This window comes from Littorina saxatilis, linkage group LG8 (assembly GCF_037325665.1).
Source record: "Littorina saxatilis isolate snail1 linkage group LG8, US_GU_Lsax_2.0, whole genome shotgun sequence".
Classification (NCBI taxonomy): Eukaryota; Metazoa; Mollusca; class Gastropoda; order Littorinimorpha; family Littorinidae; genus Littorina; species Littorina saxatilis.
The window spans coordinates 31660791-31681812 of record NC_090252.1 but is presented as its reverse complement, the minus strand read 5'-3'; the positions used below and the strand labels follow the sequence as shown (position 1 = coordinate 31681812).

Below are 21022 nucleotides of genomic sequence, written 5' to 3'. Positions count from 1 at the left end.
CTCTATTTTGTTTGCCTTGTCATCAAAAACAAACACTGACCAAAAAACTTGTTTACCATAACTTTATGCTACTATGCCATGTTTGTGTTTGCATGTGTTTGTGTTCTTGCATGAGTGTAGTATTTAGTGGTGTACCTCCTTGTGTTTGCAAGTGTCTGTGCAGGGCAGGGGAGATAATCACTGGATTCTGTAACAATAGAGATTTTCTAGAAATAACACTGTCAGGATTTCTATGCCCTGTGGTAGAGTTGCAGCCCAGACAGTGAGACAAACAATGTCATATCCTCTCCAAATAATTCCCTTTTCTTCAAACAAAAAAATGCACATCAGACTCGGAGCTTACAATTCCTGAATTGACTTTGTAAAGACTGCGCAAATTCTTTTTAACAAAAATTATGTGCCAAAAAAGCTTTGTGCAGCGAGCTTCGTTAAGTAGACTTTGCAATGTCAAATTTTCCTCATCAATATCCGGCTAAATGATCACAGGGTGTGGAAAAGCAACATCAGTTTCCAAACAAAATTGAAGCTGACTTCAAGTCGCTAGTCATCTCCATCTTACTCTATGGCTGCGAGACTTGGACACATGTCACAAGGCACGACAGCCTCTCCAAAACAATACTGCAGCGCACTTTTGAGGGAGGATGCAGACGAGGAAGACAACGCAAGAGTGGGTCTGACAACGTTAAAGATTGGACGCAGCTGAGCTTCCCAGACCTACTGATGACAGCCTTCGACAGAAATGCCTGGAGAAGGGTCTCTGCCTCCTCAGCCCTCATGTCCCCCCAACAACTGTCCCAGTCACGGGATTGATGATGATGATCAAATGATCACTGGCCTGCACTGACCATGTGTTTTGCTGGGGTTCACCAAAATTAAGGAAAACGCACCTGCTCAATGGTCACTGCATGTTATGAGCTTTCAATCAGGACCTCTGATGTGCACATGTTTAAAAGAAAAGGGCATCGTATTGAACCGACAGTGCATAAACATACACACATGAGCTGTGATTTACTGGATCACCTTTATGGCTCACCTTCACTGATAGGTAGGGCATGGATGTTTCTCTCACCGTCAGGGGTGCAACTCTTCAACACCAATACACACCTCAACAGAGTTATTGCATGAAAACGTCTATTTGATATCAATATGCAATCATTGATTTGTTGCTGTATTACATCTTCTTCTTCAGCGTTCCAGAAATGCTGGTGACGTGTGAGCTCGTTTGCCCATTTGGGTTCCCCACACTGTATTCTGAGAGCATAGTCAGTTTCACTCCGCTTTTGTTGGGTAGGCATGCTGGGTATTTTCGTGTTTCCATAACCCACCGAACTCTGACATGGATTACAGGATCTTTTCCGTGCGCACTTGGTCTTGTGCTTGCGTGTACACACGAAGGGGGTTATTAGTCACTGGCAGGTCTGCACATAAGTTGACCTGGGAGATCGGAAAAATCTCCACTCTTAACCCACCGGGCGGCAGCGACCAAGATTCAAACTCCCGACCTCCCGATTAGGAGGCTGACGTCTTACCACCACGCCACTGCGCCCGTCTATAACTATGTGTTATAATCTATACTTCTGTGCTTGTTCCCTGAGCAATGCCATAAGATGCTAAGAGCCAATTTTCAGTCTTTATGTTTGCAATAACAGGGACACTAAAGTGTGCCTATATTTGGCTCACGTAAGTGTAGCCTATGCGATCGTAACTTTGTCTGTCTGTGCGTGCGTGCGTGCGTGCGTCTGTGCGTGTGTATGTCTGTGGTAGAAACTCTAACATTTGAAGACGTCACATTACATTGACGTCACATTATGACGTAAGAGGGTTAGACGTCACGCGAAGGAAGTACTGAAAGTCTCGGTCATTATTATTTTGAGCGCGCCGAGACTAGTTGGCAGTCGTGTCCTTGTATGCAGACAGACAGATCTAGATCTAGTGTCTCGCTTTCTTGCACAGTTTCACCTATGCTCTTTCTGTGTCTGTGTGTGTGTGTGTGTGTGTGTGTGTGTGTGTATGTATGTGTGTGTGTGTGTGTGTGTGTGTGTGTGTGTGTGTGTGTGTGTGTGTGTGTGTGTGTGTGTGTGTGTGTGTGTCGGAGTGATTGAGTTTGTGTTACTGTTTGTCGATTTCTTACGTGAGCCTTGATGGCTTCGCCTCTTGTTTACCAGATGGTTTGCCAAGGTTAAGGGCATATGGGCCAGTGCACTGGGTTTTTTTTACTTGAATGTTTTATTTTGTTAGAATATTATTTTATTAAAGAAATGAATAAACAATGACAAATAATAGTCACTTTTTGTACTTTTGGTTGCTGGTTTTTGCTTTACGCGACGAAAACAGTCAAACTACGGACAAAAGTGGAGTATCCTTCTGGGTATACTCTACAATATTACGAAGCAGATTTTGATTATTATATTGATATCTGGAGTTAGGGACACTTCTTTGCTACAACCGTTGAGCTTTAGGGCAACCCCTGCAAAATTATTTTTTGATATAATCTGGTTATGACTGTAATACAATGGCAACAAAATCCTTTCGTAATCTTGTAGAATATTATATTCTGCACAAACTGCACACAAAATTATTGCTCTAGCTAAATTACAGCCAGAGAAATCGCAACCACTAAGATGCAACTGCCCCAAAAATGGCTGAAATGAGAAAACGACGTTGAAGATAAAAATATTCAAATATTGTCTTTATTGACACATAAATATGACACTTTTGACAAAAACACTGACACACATGCGTTATAGGTATGTTATGGAACTATTATCTGCAAAAATAAAAAAAAGTTTTTTGAACAATTTGCTCAATTCTGCACTGGCCGACAGTGCAAGGGAGATAAACGACAAAAAAGTGACACTTGTTGTGAACCCTCAAAACAATACTTTTTTTTCATTGATGCTTCACTTTGAGAAATGTAACTTTGAGAAATGTCTTCACTGAGAGAGGTAATGGGATAGTGGATGGTGGAAGAAGGAACAAGAAGTAGACCTTCTGAGACATTTAAACAACAAGTCGCGTAAGGCGAAATTACTACATTTAGTCAAGCTGTCAAACTCACGGGATAAAACTGAACGCACTGTATTTTTTCACCAAGACAGTACAGCATCGTCAATCCCCGCGTGAAGGAAATCACTCACCTCCCACGTGCAAAACGTAGTGATATTGTCGCGAGATTAGCGCGGACTAGCGTATTGTGCTAAGCAGGAAAGCGCGCTTTTCTGTATTCTTGTTAACTTTCTGAGCTTGTTTTGAATACAACCTATCATATCTATATGTTTTTGGAATCAGGAAATGATAAAGAATAAGATGAAATCATTTTTGGATCGATTTCTTAAATTTTAATCGTAAGATTAATTAATCTATTTTCGTTAATTCAGTGTAAGTCGAAGTTTGTGAAGAATTCCATGATGTAGTTTACAGGAATGGAGGGATATGTGCCCACCCTCTGTTTCTACCCACCCTTGGTAAACATTGTTATGGTGTTTTGCTATTGAGATGTAATCCCGTATATTAATAGACTGAGGATTACATCAAAATAGATCATCTATGTATAGATGATCTAGTCTGTAAAATATGGTTGTTTCCGGTCATGCGCATCTCACATATCCCTCCGTTCCTGTAAACTACATCATGGAATTCTACACAAACTTCGACTTACAGGTAAGTACTCGTTTATTTTTCTAATTAAAAAGAGGAAGAATTAAACAAAAGCCAAACAAATCAACCAACCTGGGGAACATTTTGAGTAGCACAACGATGCTGGACCAATCCACACAGGTGCCGTTCAGCACTAACTGTCGCACTGTGGGAAACACATCGGGATGGACGCTAGAGGCGGCACTGTTTTGACCATCTTCTGTGCACATCGTCGTCTGAGCAGTGTTGGGTATGTTGTTGTTGTCTGCGCTGGCTGCGGGGCTACAGGTACTGATGGGGGTTGTGGGTGTTGTTTCTGTGTTGGGGTTGGCATCAACCGCTGTGTTGACTCTGTTGTTCACTGAAGTTGCTACTGGAACCGCACCTGCTTCTAATGAAACAAAATCACATTGCAGTACTGCATGCATGGAGACAAAGTTGAACCCGCACATCCACCTATCCACACACACACCCAATCCAACACCCAGGGGAAAAAGAGTTTATATTCCCAGTGCCCTGTTGCATGATTACTAGTTAATATGTGATGCTATTTTTGTTTCATACACATTTTGTCTTTCTGACTGACAGAGGCTGTAACTTAAAAATGGATCCAAAACACAGATCTTCAGCACTGGCATAGTTATCTCAACTTGCTACTCATATATGACGGGCGAAGTGGTGCAGTGGTAAGACGTCGGCCTCCTAATCGGGGGACGTGAGTTCGAATCCCGGTCGCTGCCGCCTGGTGGGTTAAAGTTGAGATTTTTCCAATCTCCCAGGTCAACTTATGTGCAGACCTGCTAGTGACTTAACCCCCTTCGTGTGTACACGCAAGCACAAGACCAAGTGCACACGAAAAAGATCCTGTAATCCATATCGGAGTTCAGTGGGTTATGGAAACACGAACATACCCAGCATGCCTACCAAACGAAAGCGGAGTGAAGCTGACTATGCTCTCAGAGTATAGTGTGGGGAACCCCAATGGGCAAACAAGCTCACACGTCACCAGAATTTCTGGAACGCTGAAGATGAAGCTACTCATATATATTGTGAATACATGTACATAATTTATTACATAAATGTTACTTCTGAGTGGGCGTTACACCAGGTTCAAATCAACTCATCACTTTCCTTAAAAGAGTTACTTCCCTTGATGTCAACACTGAGAAAGCTCACTTCATTTCCAAGCTCCGTACATTCATGCGTTGCTTTACGTTATGACATGTACTCTCTCTGAGTCTATTGCAGACAGATCTGTTAGGGCAAGGGAAAACCAAACCTTTCCAGTGTTGTTCCCAGCCATAGAGGATAATTGGCGAATTGGACTGGGATTGGATTTTTTTTTTAAATATATTTATCATGCAGGTCCGAATATCCTGACTTTGACCGTTAATAGTAGGATAATTGATGGGCAGAAGACCTCTTACATGTTTAAACTATGGGACAGTCGACCGTCCAGGGGTCAGAACAATGCGTCCGATCAAGACAAGATGCGAGATTAAGTGAAGACGGAAACCTGGAATATACACTGCCTTTATTGGCACAGGTAAGATCGAGGCCTTGTAAAAAAACTGCAATTCACAACTTGCAGTAGGGTTTGGGACTTAGCGCATGGGAGCCACCATTATTAGTCTCGGCTTTCCCCATTTGTTGGGGGTACACAAACTTCCGGTTCTTTAAGACAAGAATTAAGAAAAGGGTTGTCACTGTCGCGTCATGTTTTTAAACAAAGAGACGTAATTACTACTCGGTTTGGGGGCGGGGATGTAGCTCAGTCGGTAGCGCGCTGGATTTGTATCCAGTTGGCCGCTGTCAGCGTGAGTTCGTCCCCACGTTCGGCGAGAGATTTATTTCTCAGAGTCAACTTTGTGTGCAGACTCTCCTCGGTGTCCAAACACCCCCGTGTGTACACGCAAGCACAAGACCAAGTGCGCACGAAAAAGATCCTGTAATCCATGTCAGAGTTCGGTGGGTTATAGAAACACGAAAATACCCAGCATGCTTCCTCCGAAAGCGGCGTATTGCTGCCTAAATGGCGGGGTAAAAACGGTCATACACGTAAAATTCCACTCGTGCAAACCACGAGTGCACGTGGGAGTTTCAGCCCACGAACGCAGAAGAAGAAGAAGAAGACTACTCGGTTTTTTTCTGAAGCTGGAAGTGATTGGGAATCTGTCGCTGTCGGAAAGGGTTAAATATGTTTCCCATTCAGTATAGCATGTGAGAATTTTATGCAAGGATGTTTCACCGACGATTTATTTGTGCAATGTGAGTGGCTGCGGCTTGGTTACGGCGTGCAGCGGTTCTGAGTGCTGAGCAGTGGTTGAAAGCAATCCAGGTTGCAGAAAAGTTTCAGCGTGTTTTCTAATCGGCAGTTCTGGTTCCCCAAACAAACCGTATGACTTAGCTACACCTTGGGTCTATTAATTATGCTGGGTCACAATATCCTGCAAAACTCGAACTGGCAAAGGCCTGGGAACACTGCTATTGGCAAAAGGATTCTTCACCTGACTGAGAGCCACCCATCGTGACACTGGCGTTACACTCATCATCTTGCACATCAGATGTGTTGCCACCAGAGCTGTTTGTGGTTGCCGTGGTGATGGTGGAGGAGTTGAGAGGGTTGCTGGTCAAGCTGAGGAAGGTCAACTTGGGCATACAACGGATGATTCGCAACACCTGCACACACCAAAGTTGGGAAAATACGACATCAGGAAACTGGGTACCTGACTTTATTTAGGACTGGGGAAGGCAACACAGTGTTCTAGATGATTGAACGTGTAGCAAAGACCTGTACGCGTATGTGTAGATATTGTGTCACCAGTGACTCACTTTTTTCTCCAATGTTCCAAATGCATGCATTGTTTTGCTCACACCAAGACTTCAGATCTTGGCAAAAGCGTGACGTAAACACTCGATTTGATGACGTTACCCGTACACGTGCTGAAAAGTTCCACGTCTACATCTGTCTAATAAGGCATTGAGGGAGAGGAGATGGCCACCGCCCTCATAAAGCTGGCACTGGGAAAGTTTAAATCTCTTAACATCTCGCTCCCCTGCGGTCAAATATGGTTATTGGAATACCTTTAGGGCGGGGATGTAGCTCAGTCGGTAGCGCGCTGGATTTGTATCCAGTTGGCCGCTGTCAGCGTCCCACGTTCGGCGAGAGATTTATTTCTCAGAGTCAACTTTGTGTGCAGACTCTCCTCGGTGTACACGCAAGCACAAGACCAAGTGCGCACGAAAAAGAACCTGTAATCCATGTCAGAGTTCGGTGGGTTATAGAAACACGAAAATACCCAGCATGCTTCCTCCGAAAATGGCGTATAGCTGCCTAAATGGCGGGGTAAAAAACGGTCATACACGTAAAATTCCACTTGTGCAAAAAACACGAGTGTACGTGGGAGTTTCAGCCCACGAACGCAGAAGAAGAAGAAGAAGGAATACCTTTACCTTTATACGCACTCCCTAAAGACAGGTAATATGTTGTTGTAAGCTAAAGCCCAGTGTGACAATAAGTAAAAGCTTTCTCTATCAACAGCACTTAAAATATACAACATACACAGCTAACATACGTATAATCTACCTCTTCTATAGAGGAGATGTTATTGTGAGCCAGGCCGAGTTCCATGACGTGTTGACACATGCCAGTCATGTCGCTGTGCTGCCCCGCCTCTGTGATGCCACAGTGGTCCATGTTGACGTGCCACGGTAGAATCAGGTGACCCGAATCTGTAACAGGTCATTTATTACACATACATCATTCATCAGCACATGGTTGACATTTTAGTTTTTACTTCCAACTGTGGAATAAAGTTTAATCAACCTGTACACTGTCAGGCTGTAGCCATAAATTATATCAAATTACCACTTCGCAAACGTGAACATGCGCGCATTAATTGTACATACTTTTCTGCACACACACAGTGACACACACACCGACACTCAAGCACGCACACATGCCACACACACACACTGGGAATGAAATACATACAGCACTGAATATGGATACACTAGCGACCTTGACAAATTGGTTGTAAAATGGAGGGATCTTTGCTGGGCGAGTTTCATCGCAAGGGAGGCAACTGCTTGACAATTTGTACGGAATGCAGATCTCAGGTATGCAAAAACACAGACATACACACACACACACACTAGTGATATTATTGGGAATCAACAGTCGGCGAAATGCCAACATCTTTTTTTTACAAAATGTTGCCATCTTTTCAGCAAAACTGCTGAACCGGCTTTTTTGCAAATAAATCCTTGCCGTCGGTACGTAGCAGCATTCCAACAGAATCTCATAAAAGGCATGTGACAAACAATGCAAACCTGTGATTTTGGCAGGTCCCTTTTTGGGTACATAAATACCCAAGTCATCAAGATCATTTTCCCAGTTAAACTTGTCCCATGCTGCATCTGCAAAACTGCAACCAGGCTGCTCTGCAGACCTTTCACTTTCAGGGCCTGAAACAGATGAAAGAACGAGAGAGAAGAAGAAAAATGAATGGATAAAACAAACTATGGATAGAGTTTCATCAGTTTAATTAGTATAAATCTATAATCATTCCTTCTTCTTCTTCTTCTGCGTTCGTGGGCTGAAACTCCCATGTATACACTCGTGTTTTTGCACGAATGGAATTTTACGTGTGTGACCATTTTTACCCCGCCATTTAGGCAGCCATACGCCGCTTTCGGAGGAAGCATGCTGGGTATTTTTGTGTTTCTATAACCCACCGAACTCTGACATGGATTACAGGATCTTTTCCGTGCGCACTTGGTCTTGTGCTTGCGTGTACACACGAAGGGGGATAAGCCACTAGCAGGTCTGCACATAAGTTGACCTGGGAGATCGGAAAAATCTCCACACTTAACCCACCAGGCGGCCGCGGCCAGGATTCGAACCCTCGACCTTCCGATTAAGAGGCAGACGTCTTACCACCACGCCACAGCGCCCGTCAATAATCATTCCAAGGATGTTCCAACTTCAAAGTATCTAGATAATAAAGTTTGCTTTCATAGAAACCACAGTTTCGAGCAGAGGGAATAGTTTGGCTACCAGCAGCTGCAGCCAGCACACTGTTAAGCTCGGTTGCCTGTTTTACCCAACTGCTTCCATGCTATACTGGGAGATTGGCCTGATCAGTGCATAGCCCTGAGAGAGCTACTTATAGCTGCTGTGTTATCTCTGCTGTGGGGAAAGGATAGGTGCTAAAAATAGCCTGCAGCCAAAGAAGCAGAAATGAAGCGCTGGGAACAGCCTTGCCAGGTGTTTACCTGAAGAAGACTATGATATATCGCTGAATCTCACGCCAAGCACAGGACTACCGTAATTCGTGTAAACCGATTTGAATTACCCTAGCGTTACTTCCCCTTCCAAAATGACTGTTCGACAGGAGAATCTTTCGGAAATCCTAAATTCGTGTGCAGCATACAGCTAAGCAATCATGCTTCGGCAAAAAAGACAGATAATCCGAACGGATTTAGTAAAAGAACCCCCTCCCTCCTCCCCCACAGGTATTCTGTTTTTATCGCTGGTACTCTTGTCCATTGAATCGCTTTTACTTTCACTCTCGCATTAGGCACACACAAAAAATGTTGGTTTTGGGTAACCCGACTGACCCTAAAACGTTTTTTTTCATTTAAAAAATAACAACACAAAAAAAACAAACTTTTGGCACATTTTGCAAACCATAGCAAGACTAAGGGAAGTAACCTGCTTTGAACTCAACATCACACATGATAGTTGCAATGAGGTCAACTAAACATAACAAATATAAAAAAATAAAAAGCCTACCTACCGACCCTATTTCAGTATTTGTTTTTAGTCACGTTACCCTAAACCAACAATTTTTGGGGGGCCTTAGTCGTAAGGTTGAATTAAACTCCATGGCGTCTAACGGAAGGGAAAAGACTATGAAACGCGATGCAGCATGTCATTATTGAGAGTAATTTATTTCAGCAGCGTTTGCTTTCATTAGTAATTGATTTCAACTTGTTTTCAATGAAAGTTGCAAAACGGAATCGAATTTCCAAGAAACACCAAAAAAGATCGGAAAACATCAAATTCTACCGATGTCGCTAGGTGACTTTCAGCGAAATGCTACAGGAAATCCACCCAGGTATATTCCCTGTATGCAGAAAAAACGGTTACAGAAAATTCACCTACTGGGAATACACCCAGACCCACTTTTTGGTCGACATAGAATGATACCTTCTGCGTAAGTAAATGACGTACCATGTGGGTTCAATGCTGACCCTGACTCTGCATCATGTGAAGGAAAACCTGCCGACTCCATTAAGACAGGTGTAAACCAACAAAGTATCTGAAAACAAAAATGCAAAAGTCATAACAATTACTGAACTAGGCTTATATTTTTTATATATATCATAGTTAACAGCTATGGGAGATTGAATACAGCATTGCACAGCAGAAGATAAATGAACAATTCATATAGTTTATGTTTCAAATATTTGTGCAATGAGGCTGAAACATAACATTGAAGACATGTACTATAGTGATCATGTACATTCATCTTTGCCAAGTGTCAAGTTTCTTTTTGCGTGACAAAATCAGGGGCATTTCATTTCAGCCTCCAATTTTGCAGAACCTGCTGAAGATTGTAAGCATAACAATTAATTCATTTTAAAATTAAATACCTTCGAAGTTACGGAATGAACTGTACTGATGCTTTTTCAGTTTTTGTTTACATGCGTTTTTGAAGGAAAACATCCGCAAAGCCGCCATTTCAAAGGACGGGAGGCAACTCTGTCTGACTCTGTTGATATTTTGCATGCATTTTCTTCTATCATACTCATAGTATCAAATGACCGAACCAAAGATTGTTGTCTTGTGTCTTGTTTTCCTAGTTGATTTGTGACCGTGTTCGTCGGCTAGTCGGTGGGTCGGTCCGGTCGTTCGTTTGATTGTTCTTTCATTCCTTTTGTTCATTAGCTCCTTTTGTTTTCTAGTGTTTTTCATTTGAACCCTGACTGTGAAAGAAGTTATAATTTACCCCGACAATTATGAATTCCTTTTAATCACCTTGAACACACCGCCACAACAGCAAGTATACCTTGTGCTACTTACCTCATGTGCACCTCATTCGGCCCATTTGTTTTCCCCTTCCCCAACCCCCACCCCCCCTCCCCGGCGTTGTGCTTTACCCCTAATCCCTAAGCCAACTGCTGAAAAGTGAAACAGCAACACGGACAGCAGCAACCTTGCCGTGATGGCGAGTTGAGTGGCTGTGAGCTGTAGCGGAGTCTGAGTGACCCAAGCTGACCAGTCCGAGTGCAAGGAGGGTCGGCCAGTTCACACACCGGGTCATTCTACACCCCTCCGCACCCCAACCCCACCCTGCCTCCCTTAATCCCCGCCTCCCTTAAATCCCTGTCTCCCTTAAGTTAAGTTCTGCTTGAGCTCAATCCGTCAATTAATTTCACAATAAATATTATTTGGTTGGGTTAAACTTTAACCAGTTAAAGGGACTTGTGTCAAAATTAAGTCCAAAACGCCACTGGATCGATTGTGAGCTATGAATATATCACGCTAAAGTTAAACATTACCTTACTTTTACTTTTAGTTTACTGCCAACTACAGACGATTTCAACTGAGTCTCTCTTGGAAGTTGATTTGAGCCAGATGCCGCGCACGTCGCGTGTGTGTGTGTGTGCTCGCGAAGAAATGTCATCATTTATTGGAAGTTTAATTAACTGTAAGTGTAAAGTCCTGCAAAAGATTCAGCCAATGAGTCATTCAATGATTGCAAAAGGCTGTGGCTACATCCACGGGTCCGTGCCTCGAGTCCCCCATGCTAAATCCACGTCACTGACAAGGGACGCTACTCTTGCCCAATATTTTCCTGCTTTCGGTTCGGCACTTAACAGACATGACTAGGACGTCAGCTGTAAAATATCAATGTCATAATTCCATGTTTAGACTTTATGAGCAGTATACAGCGTTCTCTGTGGTGACATTGCAACATTGCAGCCCCCCCCCCCCCCCCCCCCCCCCCCCCCCCCCCTCTTAATACGAACCTCACCTGAACTTGCATGTTTATTCGGGATTTGCACTTTCCTAGTTTGAGGTGATTTTTGATGCAGTGTGAAGCATGTGTCTTCTTCTTCTTCTTCTTTCTTGATGTGGACTGGGTTCATTCGAACGTCTGTAGTCCAGCGGCGGAGTACTGAGTAATTGGTTACTGGTGGTGGGTGACCCAATAACTCCGAGAAAATGGTTAAAAGTATAAAACTATTTACACGAAGAGCTGCAGGGTTACTGTGTCAGCGAGGCAAGTCCGTGGGTACGACCCAGACCAGCTTGGAAGGACTCCAGTGAAGGAGCAACTGTGGTCTTAGGGTCGAGCTTGTTCCACTGACGCAGTGTTCGGGGGAAAAAGGAGTTGAAGAGAACAGGATGGGATGCCCTCTCCTGGAACAGTCTCTGGGCTCCTCTGGTGCGGCTGTCGCCAGAGGTGTAGAACTCGGTCTTGTTGATGTCGACTATGCCGTTGTTGATCTTGTAGAGCATAGTGAGGCGGTTGGCGAGTCTTCTGTCGGCGAGTGGTTCCCATTGGAGGGTCTTCAGCATGCTGGTCACACAGCCTGGGGTCCGATCGCTGTAGTTGTTGTGGACGTAACGGGCTGCTCTGCGTTGGACTTTTTCAAGCTCCGTGACGTCTTTCTGAGAGATCGGGTCCCAGACTGGCGAGGCGTAGTCAAGGACCGGTCTGACCATGGCCTTGTACGTAGCAGCTCTGACGGTGGTGGTGCACTCCCGGAAGTTCCGCCGCAAGAAGCCCACAGTTCTGTTGCCCTTGTTGACAGTCGCTTGCACGTGGCTGCTCCAGGACAGGTCATCGGAGATTAAGACCCCTAGGTACTTGCTGGATGGTGTTGTTTCCAGAGTCTGTCCATGGAGGCTGTAGGAAGTTGGCAGGATGGGCTTCTTCTTGTTCGGGGCAATGCGGATGACGGTGCACTTGCTGGGGTTGAACTCCATCTGCCATGTTGATTCCCACTGTTCGAGGCTGGATAGGTCCTGTTGGAGCTGCAGGCTGTCCGCTGGAGAGGATATTCGTTTGAAGAGTAGGGAGTCGTCTGCAAAGAGTTTGACGCTGCTGAACTGAACGGATTCAGGGAGGTCGTTGATGAAGGCTAAAAACAGGAGAGGACCCAGGACGGTCCCCTGCGGAACTCCGGACTGCACTCCGACTGGAGACGATAGGACGCCCTCCAAGGCCACCTGCTGTTGACGCTGACTGAGGAAGGCAGAGATCCACTTGAGGGTGTCGTTTCTCACTCCGTAGTAAGCCAGTTTCGTGAGCAGGCGGGCGTGGGGCACCTTGTCGAAGGCTTTGGAGAAGTCCAACAGGATGGCGTCGACCTGGGCTCCCTCTGCTAGCTGCCGGGCAATTTCATGGACTGTGACGATGAGCTGGGTTTCGCATGAGCGTTTACGCCGAAAGCCATGTTGACAGTTGGTAAGGATGGCATGGTGGTCAAAGTGCTTCATGATGGAGCTGTGCACCACGTGCTCGAGTATCTTGCAGGTGATGGAGATGAGCGAGACAGGGCGGTAGTTGGCTGCAAGGTGTCGTTCCCCTTTCTTGAAGATAGGCACCACCCAGGCCTGGCGCCAGTCAAGCGGGACCTCCCCAGTATCCAACGAGAGCTGGAACAGTCGAACAAGGATGGGCGCCAGTTGGTCAGCAGCCATCTTCAAGATGAAGGCTGGAATGGAATCTGGTCCAGTTGCCTTGTCCGTCTTCAGGTTCCTCAGGAGCTTGCGGACACCACCTTCGTCAATGTGGATATCATCCATCGCCGGGAAAGGGCTGTCGCCCATACTGGGGATGCGAGATGTGTCCTCGGTGGTGAACGCCCTCTGGAACTGTTCGTTCAGGATCTCCGCCTTCTTGGCGCTGTCGCTCTGCAGGAAGCCATCTGCGTTCTTCAGTGGTGAAACTCCAGCAGAGTCTTGCCCCTTGCTTTTCACGTAGGCCCAGAACTTCTTGCTGTTTGTAGTGAAGTCTTCACTGACGATGTCTTCCATGTACTGCTTGTGGGCGTCTCTGATGTGGAACTTGACCTCTTGCTGTAGTCGCCTGTACCTGTCGCGGTCACGCTTTTTCCCCGTCTTTCTTGCTTTCTTGTGGGCTCGTTGTTTTCTTCGTATGGCTCTTCTGATGTCAGTGTTCATCCATGGGTGGGAGTAGCGGCTGGCAGACATCTTGCTTGGTACTCGGTTCTCCATGATCTCATGAGTCTTGGACTTGAGAAGAGACCACAGTCCATGGACGTCATCTGGGGCGGCCATGAATTCAGGAGTGAAGTCAAGGAAGTCTTGCTTGATGCCCTCAGTGTCGGCTTTCTTCCATAAGGTGATTTTCCGGCGAGTCGGACGTGGTCTGAAAGGGGCGAGGGCACAGTCGAAGAGGACGATGTCATGGTCGCTGTTGCCGATAGACGGTAGGGGTCTACAACGCTGGCTGAGGCCTGGGTGTGTTGTTATGATCAGGTCCAGGGTGTTGCTCTTGCGCGTAGGGAATCGTACTAGCTGCTCCATGCCAGCGTCTGCAATGGTGTCCAGGTATGCTCTGTTCACCCGCTCTGGGTACTGGCGTCCAGCAACATTGGTGGTATTCCAGTTGATGTCTGGTAAGTTGAAGTCACCACCGACGATCAAGATGTTCTTCTTTGCCTTTTCTTTCAGCTTGGCAATTGTTCAAATGTTTAAGTGAATGTTGTCAACGTGTGGACTAAAGCTACCAACCGGAAGATGAAGAATGATGTATTGGTCTTCCCTATTCGCTAGATTGGTGCTGAGGGGCTGAACTCCATAAGTCACAACTGTCCACAGTACTCCCATGATTTTGAATTCACCATTTTTTGCTCTCTTAAAATCTAAGAAGATCAAGCGGTCGTTCAGCAATGAGTTTGTGAATTCAGTTACTTCTCTTTATTGTTACAAGACCCAACACAGGGTCTGTTATTTTATGAAAACAAATTGCAACACAAATTGATTCTTCCTCCTCCTCCATCTCAACAATATGGCGCCAAGAGTCCCGAGTGCCAACGCGAGGCTTCGACTGCCGAGTGATTCCGAACGATTCCGAGATTCCGCGGAAATGACGTCACTGACGTGGATATAGCATGGGGGACTAGAGGCACGGACCCGTGGATATAGTCACTACCATTGCAAAATACACCACTAAACAGTTCCGACGTTTACATGGAACAAAGAAGGAAAATCACGTGACCGCACAGACGCCTCTCATTGGCTGTGTCATTTTTTCGAGGAAACAAATCGTCTGCAACACAGCTTTGCGTATGTCCTGCGACTGACGAGTCAGACACTTGTGTTCATTTTGTTGTTTTGTCGATGTAAATTCAGCGATTATCGATTTTAACTGAATGGCATGTCACTGCCCGATGATCGATTGTGACAACGGAAGCTACCGTCTTCAAAATGGAAAGCTAAACTTTGCAAAATTCACCAGGTTCTACACGAGTCTGTGGTGACACTGGTGTTCATGCCAACCACCGTTCAGGTAAGCGCAACACTGTAACAGTTCTTGATCATCTTATTTTATTGCCTGACTTTCATGCGATTTATTGTTTTTTTCTGCAAATTCCATAGCATGATTACAAAACCGTTTAGCTAGACCTGCATTAATACAGTTTTGAACGTTGCAAAAACTGCACACCGGCACTGCATGAAATACTTGTTTGAATCTGCCGTGCATGAGGTCAAAAAATGTGGCTAACTTTCTGTGTCAGTGTGTTTACGTTTCTTGGTTTTTTGTTTTACTTCATGTTGTTAGAGCATGGCTGTGATTAAAAAGCAATAAAACATTGCTTTGTAGAGCCATAAATTGTTAAATCTGATATGGATCTGTCTGTTTTCAACAGCTTGCATCCGCATCCAACACACAAGAAGAAACCAGCACAACGAGATAAAAGTGGATTCGACTCATCAGCCGTGTAGACACAACAGCAGACGGAAGGCACAAGCTTTTTCACCTGCTAAAGATGCAGACTTGGGATACCCTGGATTTCAACACATAGTAAGTTTTTTTTTAAATAACTTTCTTGTTATATTTTGTGTGTGTACGCAGTAAAGAAGATGGGAAGGTGTTGAATGTATTTGTTCACACATGCTGTTCCTAGTATCACTATGATGTGTCTATGCCTTACAGCTTGAGTGATTTAATTGACTTTTCGTCTGTTCGTGACGGTTCTGAAATCTGAACAAGAATGAATGTGGGAAGCCAAGCTAAGTTTTATGTGGGTGGTTTGTTTCTAGAGTGCGATTTGATCAACATTAGGAGAGCTCTCCATAGAAGCCAAAGGAACAAAAACAAGTGTACCGGGGAATTCACAGGAGTTCTGTTTTACACTGAAAATGACTACAGTGGGTCCAAATGACCACCTTTATAAGTTGAAGTTGGGGGCATTGAACCCAAACGGACAACATATGCGGAGAACCCTGCATGAAGATGTAATACTACCATAAATACTGACAAAATGAACCCTGTTTGGCAATGTTTCAGACAGCAAGAGTGCTGATAGACATACCCCGACCAGAGCACCCGCTAGGCAGAAGAAAATGGGCAATGCGAGATCTGGAATTCCAGTTTGAGGCGTGCCAGGCCCAAGGATCATCAAGGGAGAGGAATGGTGCACCTAGTTGATTGCCAGAAAAGTGTGACTCTGGCCCTGAACAAGACCAATTCGCAACAGAAACATTTCTGGGTGCTCTTGTTTTTGCTTATTTGTTGATAGTTTTTTTTTTATAAGCAGATGCCAACTTAATGCACACCCGTTATGCGCAATCTTATTGCAATGATTAAACTGACTAAGGAGAACAATAGACTGAAGAGACAAGTGAGTGTGTTCAAACTACAGATTACAAACATGGCTAAGAAAAAGAACGCTGACAGGAAAAATCCATGTTTATTCAGAAATCTTATTTCTCGCAGAACATATCATATTGGACTGGTATAGCCACGACCAGTCTCTTCCAATTAATTCATGTTTTTAGTGTCACCCTAGGCCCTTTGTAACAAGAAGATGGCAGGAAAAAGTCAACAATTCTAAAAAGACAAGAATTTTTAGCGATCAACCAATGAGTATTGACCCTAAACGTTATAGTATAGATGAGATGTTGTTTATGCAACAGAGACGAGGATTAGACCTTGAGGATCTAGCCTATCGGTTTCGCTAATATAGGTAGAATAAAGTACATGTCACCAGAGTGACCAAGAGCAACCTTAAAAAATGTACTGGTTTACAGACTGGTTTACAGTCTTCTCTCCATTTCATTTCCCCTGTGCATACCATAACATGTTCTGAGGAAAAATGTTTGTTTGGCTCACTTTTTGTGTGTGTCTTTATTGATGTTTGTATGATGCAATGAGTGTGTCAGAACAAAATCTGAGTTCTCGTACTTTGAAATGGAGAATGAGAGACAAGACACAGCATTACAGCACAAAGTCAAACATATCAGCACTTGCAAACAAAATGCACACAATACAGTCAGCTCAAAAAACTTTACTTATGTTGATAAACGTTATCACTAGCAGCAGATCAAATCTGATGACTTCATCCACTTGGCAATGAACATATTGGGAAGAAAGATATCTAGTTTTATATATTTATATACCAAAAACACACATGTAGTACAGTAAAAGTCATATCTACAGGGTGACACAAAAAAAACAGATCCCACCAAAAGTTTAATATTTTCTGAAATAATCAGCCGATTCTTTTATTTTTTCAGGTGAGCCAAGCTGAAATGATGTTCTAACAGCCCACCAAGTTTGAGCTTCAAGATGTCATGGACAACGGAGCATAAGACATTTATAGTCGAGGCCTATTTTCGCCGGCGAACAGATTTGCTCGGGCTGCGCACAACAGACTCTCTGACTGAATCAATATTCCTCGGTGTCCTTGCTGATTTAGGTCGACCAGAGTGGGATCCCCTGTTAGGGTTTTTACTATTGAGGTTATTGACAGTCCCATGGTCTCTGAACTTATCCCTCCATCCATAGATAACTGATTTAACAGGAAAGTCTCTACGTCCAAACTGTCTTTTGAATTCCAGTTGAGCAGCGTGGATAGAATTCGACCGAAAATAGGCCTCGACTATAAATGTCTTATGCTCCGTTGTCCATGACATCTTGAAGCTCAAACTTGGTGGGCTGTTAGAACATCATTTCAGCTTGGCTCACCTGAAAAAATAAAAGAATCGGCTGATTATTTCAGAAAATATTAAACTTTTGGTGGGATCTGTTTTTTTTGTGTCACCCTGTATAATGGTGTACACAGGAACCTTCCTTTTCAGAACTACAAACAATAATCTGATAAAAAAAAATCCAGTACAAAAAAAGAGGGAGTCTTAAATTGTAGGAAAATTTACATAGGTTTGACAAGACAAACATTTATATTTTAGATGCGACCCACCCTACTACCTTTCAGGCTGAAAACTTACAGAAACGAAGCAGCTGTTCAACTATGTTGCTCTGCCCATTACATGTGTAAAGAGTAGAGCTTAATGCCTGGATCTGGCAAAGCTTAGTTGACAAATTGTTGAAATTAGAGTCGTCAGGATTGTTTACTTTGTGGAATTACTTTGGGAACAGGAGGTTGTGATGGCCGACTCTTGGAGACACGTAGAAGTCTCTTTCTGGTTTTGACAAAGATGCAATCAGGGGCTTCCTCCTCCAAAATGACTGGCAGCCTGTTGCACATGGTCAAAACACGGCCAAAAGGGAAAAAAAAGAAAATAATCAATATGAGAAAGAGAAAGGAGACAACAACTTTTACTAAACTTTAGTAAAGCATCATTTAGGACAATTTACCAAGTTGTACATAACAAATTGCTCACAAATTTGAGTGCAACTTGCATGAAGAGCATTGCAAAATTAAGACAGTTGCAGGGATGGCCAGATCTCAAAATCTTAACTTGCCAGACAGGTGAGTCATTTCAAGAAAGTCCAGTCCACCAAAAAGAATTGCTTGCCGGGTACAAACCACAGTTGCTATAACTGCATTGTTTATATAACGTTTTGAAACTAGAGTATACAACCAGAAGTGTTGCATTTGACAAGAATTTTCACTAGCCAAACAGGCGAGTTGCCAAGCGGTTTTAACTAGCACAGCGGATTTTTTGTACTCGCCCCTGGCCTCTAGTCAGATGATTTGATCATCCCTGAATTTAGAAAGTCTGTTCAGTCATTGCTGATTAACTGTATCACGATCAGTATCACTGCACTTTTTTTTTAATTATATGTATATGACAGCCACAGGCATAATTTTAGTGTGTATTAATACTAGTATGCTGGTTTTTCAGATTTTGACACATTCCCTGTTCACTGAAACCAAAATGTTGTTAGGCCGCACAACCATCTTGCAACTTGAACCATTCTCTTTTTCAAAAGTAAAGTGCAAATATGATTTATTTAAAAAAAGTAGAGAGGTTTCCTACCTGTAAGCCTTTCCTCCTTAAAACTCGTTGACGAGGCGATGCATGAGGTCGAGCTCACACTCACAGGCAGCCGGTGATGAAGACGCTTGGCCACAGGAATCGCCCATCTTCCTGCCTTTCAATCCAGTTGTGATGATGAATGGATCAGGATAAAGCACCCTTTCACATACAACTTCTGCTTGTACTCCCGATGAAGAAGCACCCTCTCTGCATTGTCTGCTTCACGGTCGACAGGAATCCCATCTCCCAAGTTCCAAAGCAGGAAAAGCTCTAAAACAAAAAGGCCTTGAGATCAAATCACAGTTTTGCGCACCTGTGGAAGGCATTCTTTTTTTCCCCTCATCACCATTTTGTATGTAAACTTACAAAATACTGACTCAGCCTGAGGTAAGCTTAGCAGCTATACAAACTGGCAGTGGCAACTTGGTATGCATGTTTGTTGTTTCTTATCTTACCCACACGTCAGATTGAAAATGGAAAACTTTAGCATACACTATCGCAACATGTATGCATCACGAATCGGAATATAGTTATGCTTCATAGTAAGTTAGATTCCGTGGACAGATCAACGGCACTTATTCAAGTTTTTGACTTTAATCAACTGAAAAGTTAAGCGTATCTGAAGAGAGAGCACTTACTAAGGTACTGTTAGTGTTACAACTTACACTGTTACAGGGCGGAAAACCGGTCTTGGGAATGAACAACACATCGCATCATTGCAAAGAGTAAATAACGAAAGAAATAAAACTTACCTAGCTACAAGTTCCTCGTGTGCACCTTCCACACTCTTTTTCCGTACACACGACAAGGTTTCCGATGCTTCAAAGCTCCACAGTCGCACCTTCTGGATGGAAATCTCGCTCAAATCGCACATGTTTCAAGTTGCTGAGAAGCTAGCACGACGCGTTGTTTACTCGAAAAAATGCTACGCATGCGCACTGTCGCAATGGCCGCGGAACTGTTTAGTGGTGTATTGCAAGTTTACCGTCCAAAGTCCACAATCCTTCTGCAGCTTTCAGGTGCAGACTGAAAGATCCCCTAAAATGCGGTTCAAGAGTAGACACGACTGTAAACTTATTATTTTCACGAAACACGGCACGCCATGGATAAGGGACACTCTGACAGTTGTGTTTTCATTCCGTTCCTGCTCGACACTGTTTACTCCGGAAGTGGCTGACATTTGAAACTTTGTCTCGGTGTCTGTAATCCCCGTGAAATGATACGAGAATGATGGTGGGTTGATCGAGACCGGCAACAGCAGCTCTCGCGAGACACGCTCTTTGTTATGCTTTGAACATCGCGAGAACTTCGAACCTTGACTTGTGCAGCTCGCACGAGATCGCTGTACCGCATGCGTTATCATTTGGGAATCCTCCATATCTGCTTTGTGAAGTAGTGTACCTCTGCTATCCTAAACAGGCCTCAAAAGAACTTCTAATGGCAGCTTTCGTAACAGAATGTGTCTCTAAAGGGGGTCACCGTCTGCAAAAATGCTCGACTTAAATCAAGGGGGTTACTTTCTAAAAGTAAAAGACACATAAATCTGCTCACAATGCATACATTTGTTGGTGTATAGAGTCTGAAGCAAAACTAAAGGCATATCATGGTTTGAAGTGTTGACTCATTGCAAAAAATAACTTGAAGTCAATGCCATGACGTCATTGTGCAAATGACGTAATGTTTGTGGCATGAAAAAAAGAAAATCTATATGTTCCGTTCTTTTTCAGTGTTATTTAAGTCCCTAAATTTGAGCATAATATGGTCAATTCCAAAGAAAAGAGGCAAGCATTTGCGCTGCATCAGGAATAAAAACTGAAAGAAAGAAAGAAAACCAAAACGACAGTACTTGTACAACATATTATTCCGCCTCGCCTGTGGACAATTACTTGTAAG

The 21022-nt window shown here is 43.8% G+C and overlaps 2 protein-coding genes and 1 long non-coding RNA gene across 4 annotated transcripts in view; 2 read left to right on the top strand and 1 right to left on the bottom strand.

Annotated features, from left to right (window-relative positions):
• The window catches only part of LOC138973297 (tubulin-specific chaperone cofactor E-like protein), a 31729-nt gene extending 11058 nt beyond the window's left edge, over positions 1–20671 (bottom strand). Inside the window, exons 1-6 of one of the 2 annotated variants that reach the window (XM_070346016.1) lie at positions 20115–20671; positions 9875–9962; positions 7969–8103; positions 7223–7368; positions 6144–6315; positions 3730–4024 (exon numbers count right to left, since the gene is read on the bottom strand). In XM_070346016.1, the coding sequence (XP_070202117.1) occupies positions 3730–4024; positions 6144–6315; positions 7223–7368; positions 7969–8103; positions 9875–9935 (809 nt within the window). In that variant the 5' untranslated portion in view covers positions 9936–9962; positions 20115–20671. Of the gene's footprint in view, positions 1–3729; positions 4028–6143; positions 6316–7222; positions 7369–7968; positions 8104–9874; positions 9963–20114 lie in introns of both variants that reach the window. The other variant, XM_070346015.1, reaches the window with a different exon arrangement.
• LOC138973308 (arylsulfatase B-like) overlaps positions 1–21022 on the top strand; it is a 443818-nt gene that overhangs the window by 309202 nt on the left and 113594 nt on the right. The gene's annotated exons all lie outside the window — the stretch shown is intronic.
• On the top strand, positions 14844–17013 carry LOC138973296 (uncharacterized). The gene is made up of 3 exons (XR_011457954.1): positions 14844–15191; positions 15553–15707; positions 16194–17013. It is a non-coding gene; the product is annotated as an uncharacterized lncRNA (long non-coding RNA).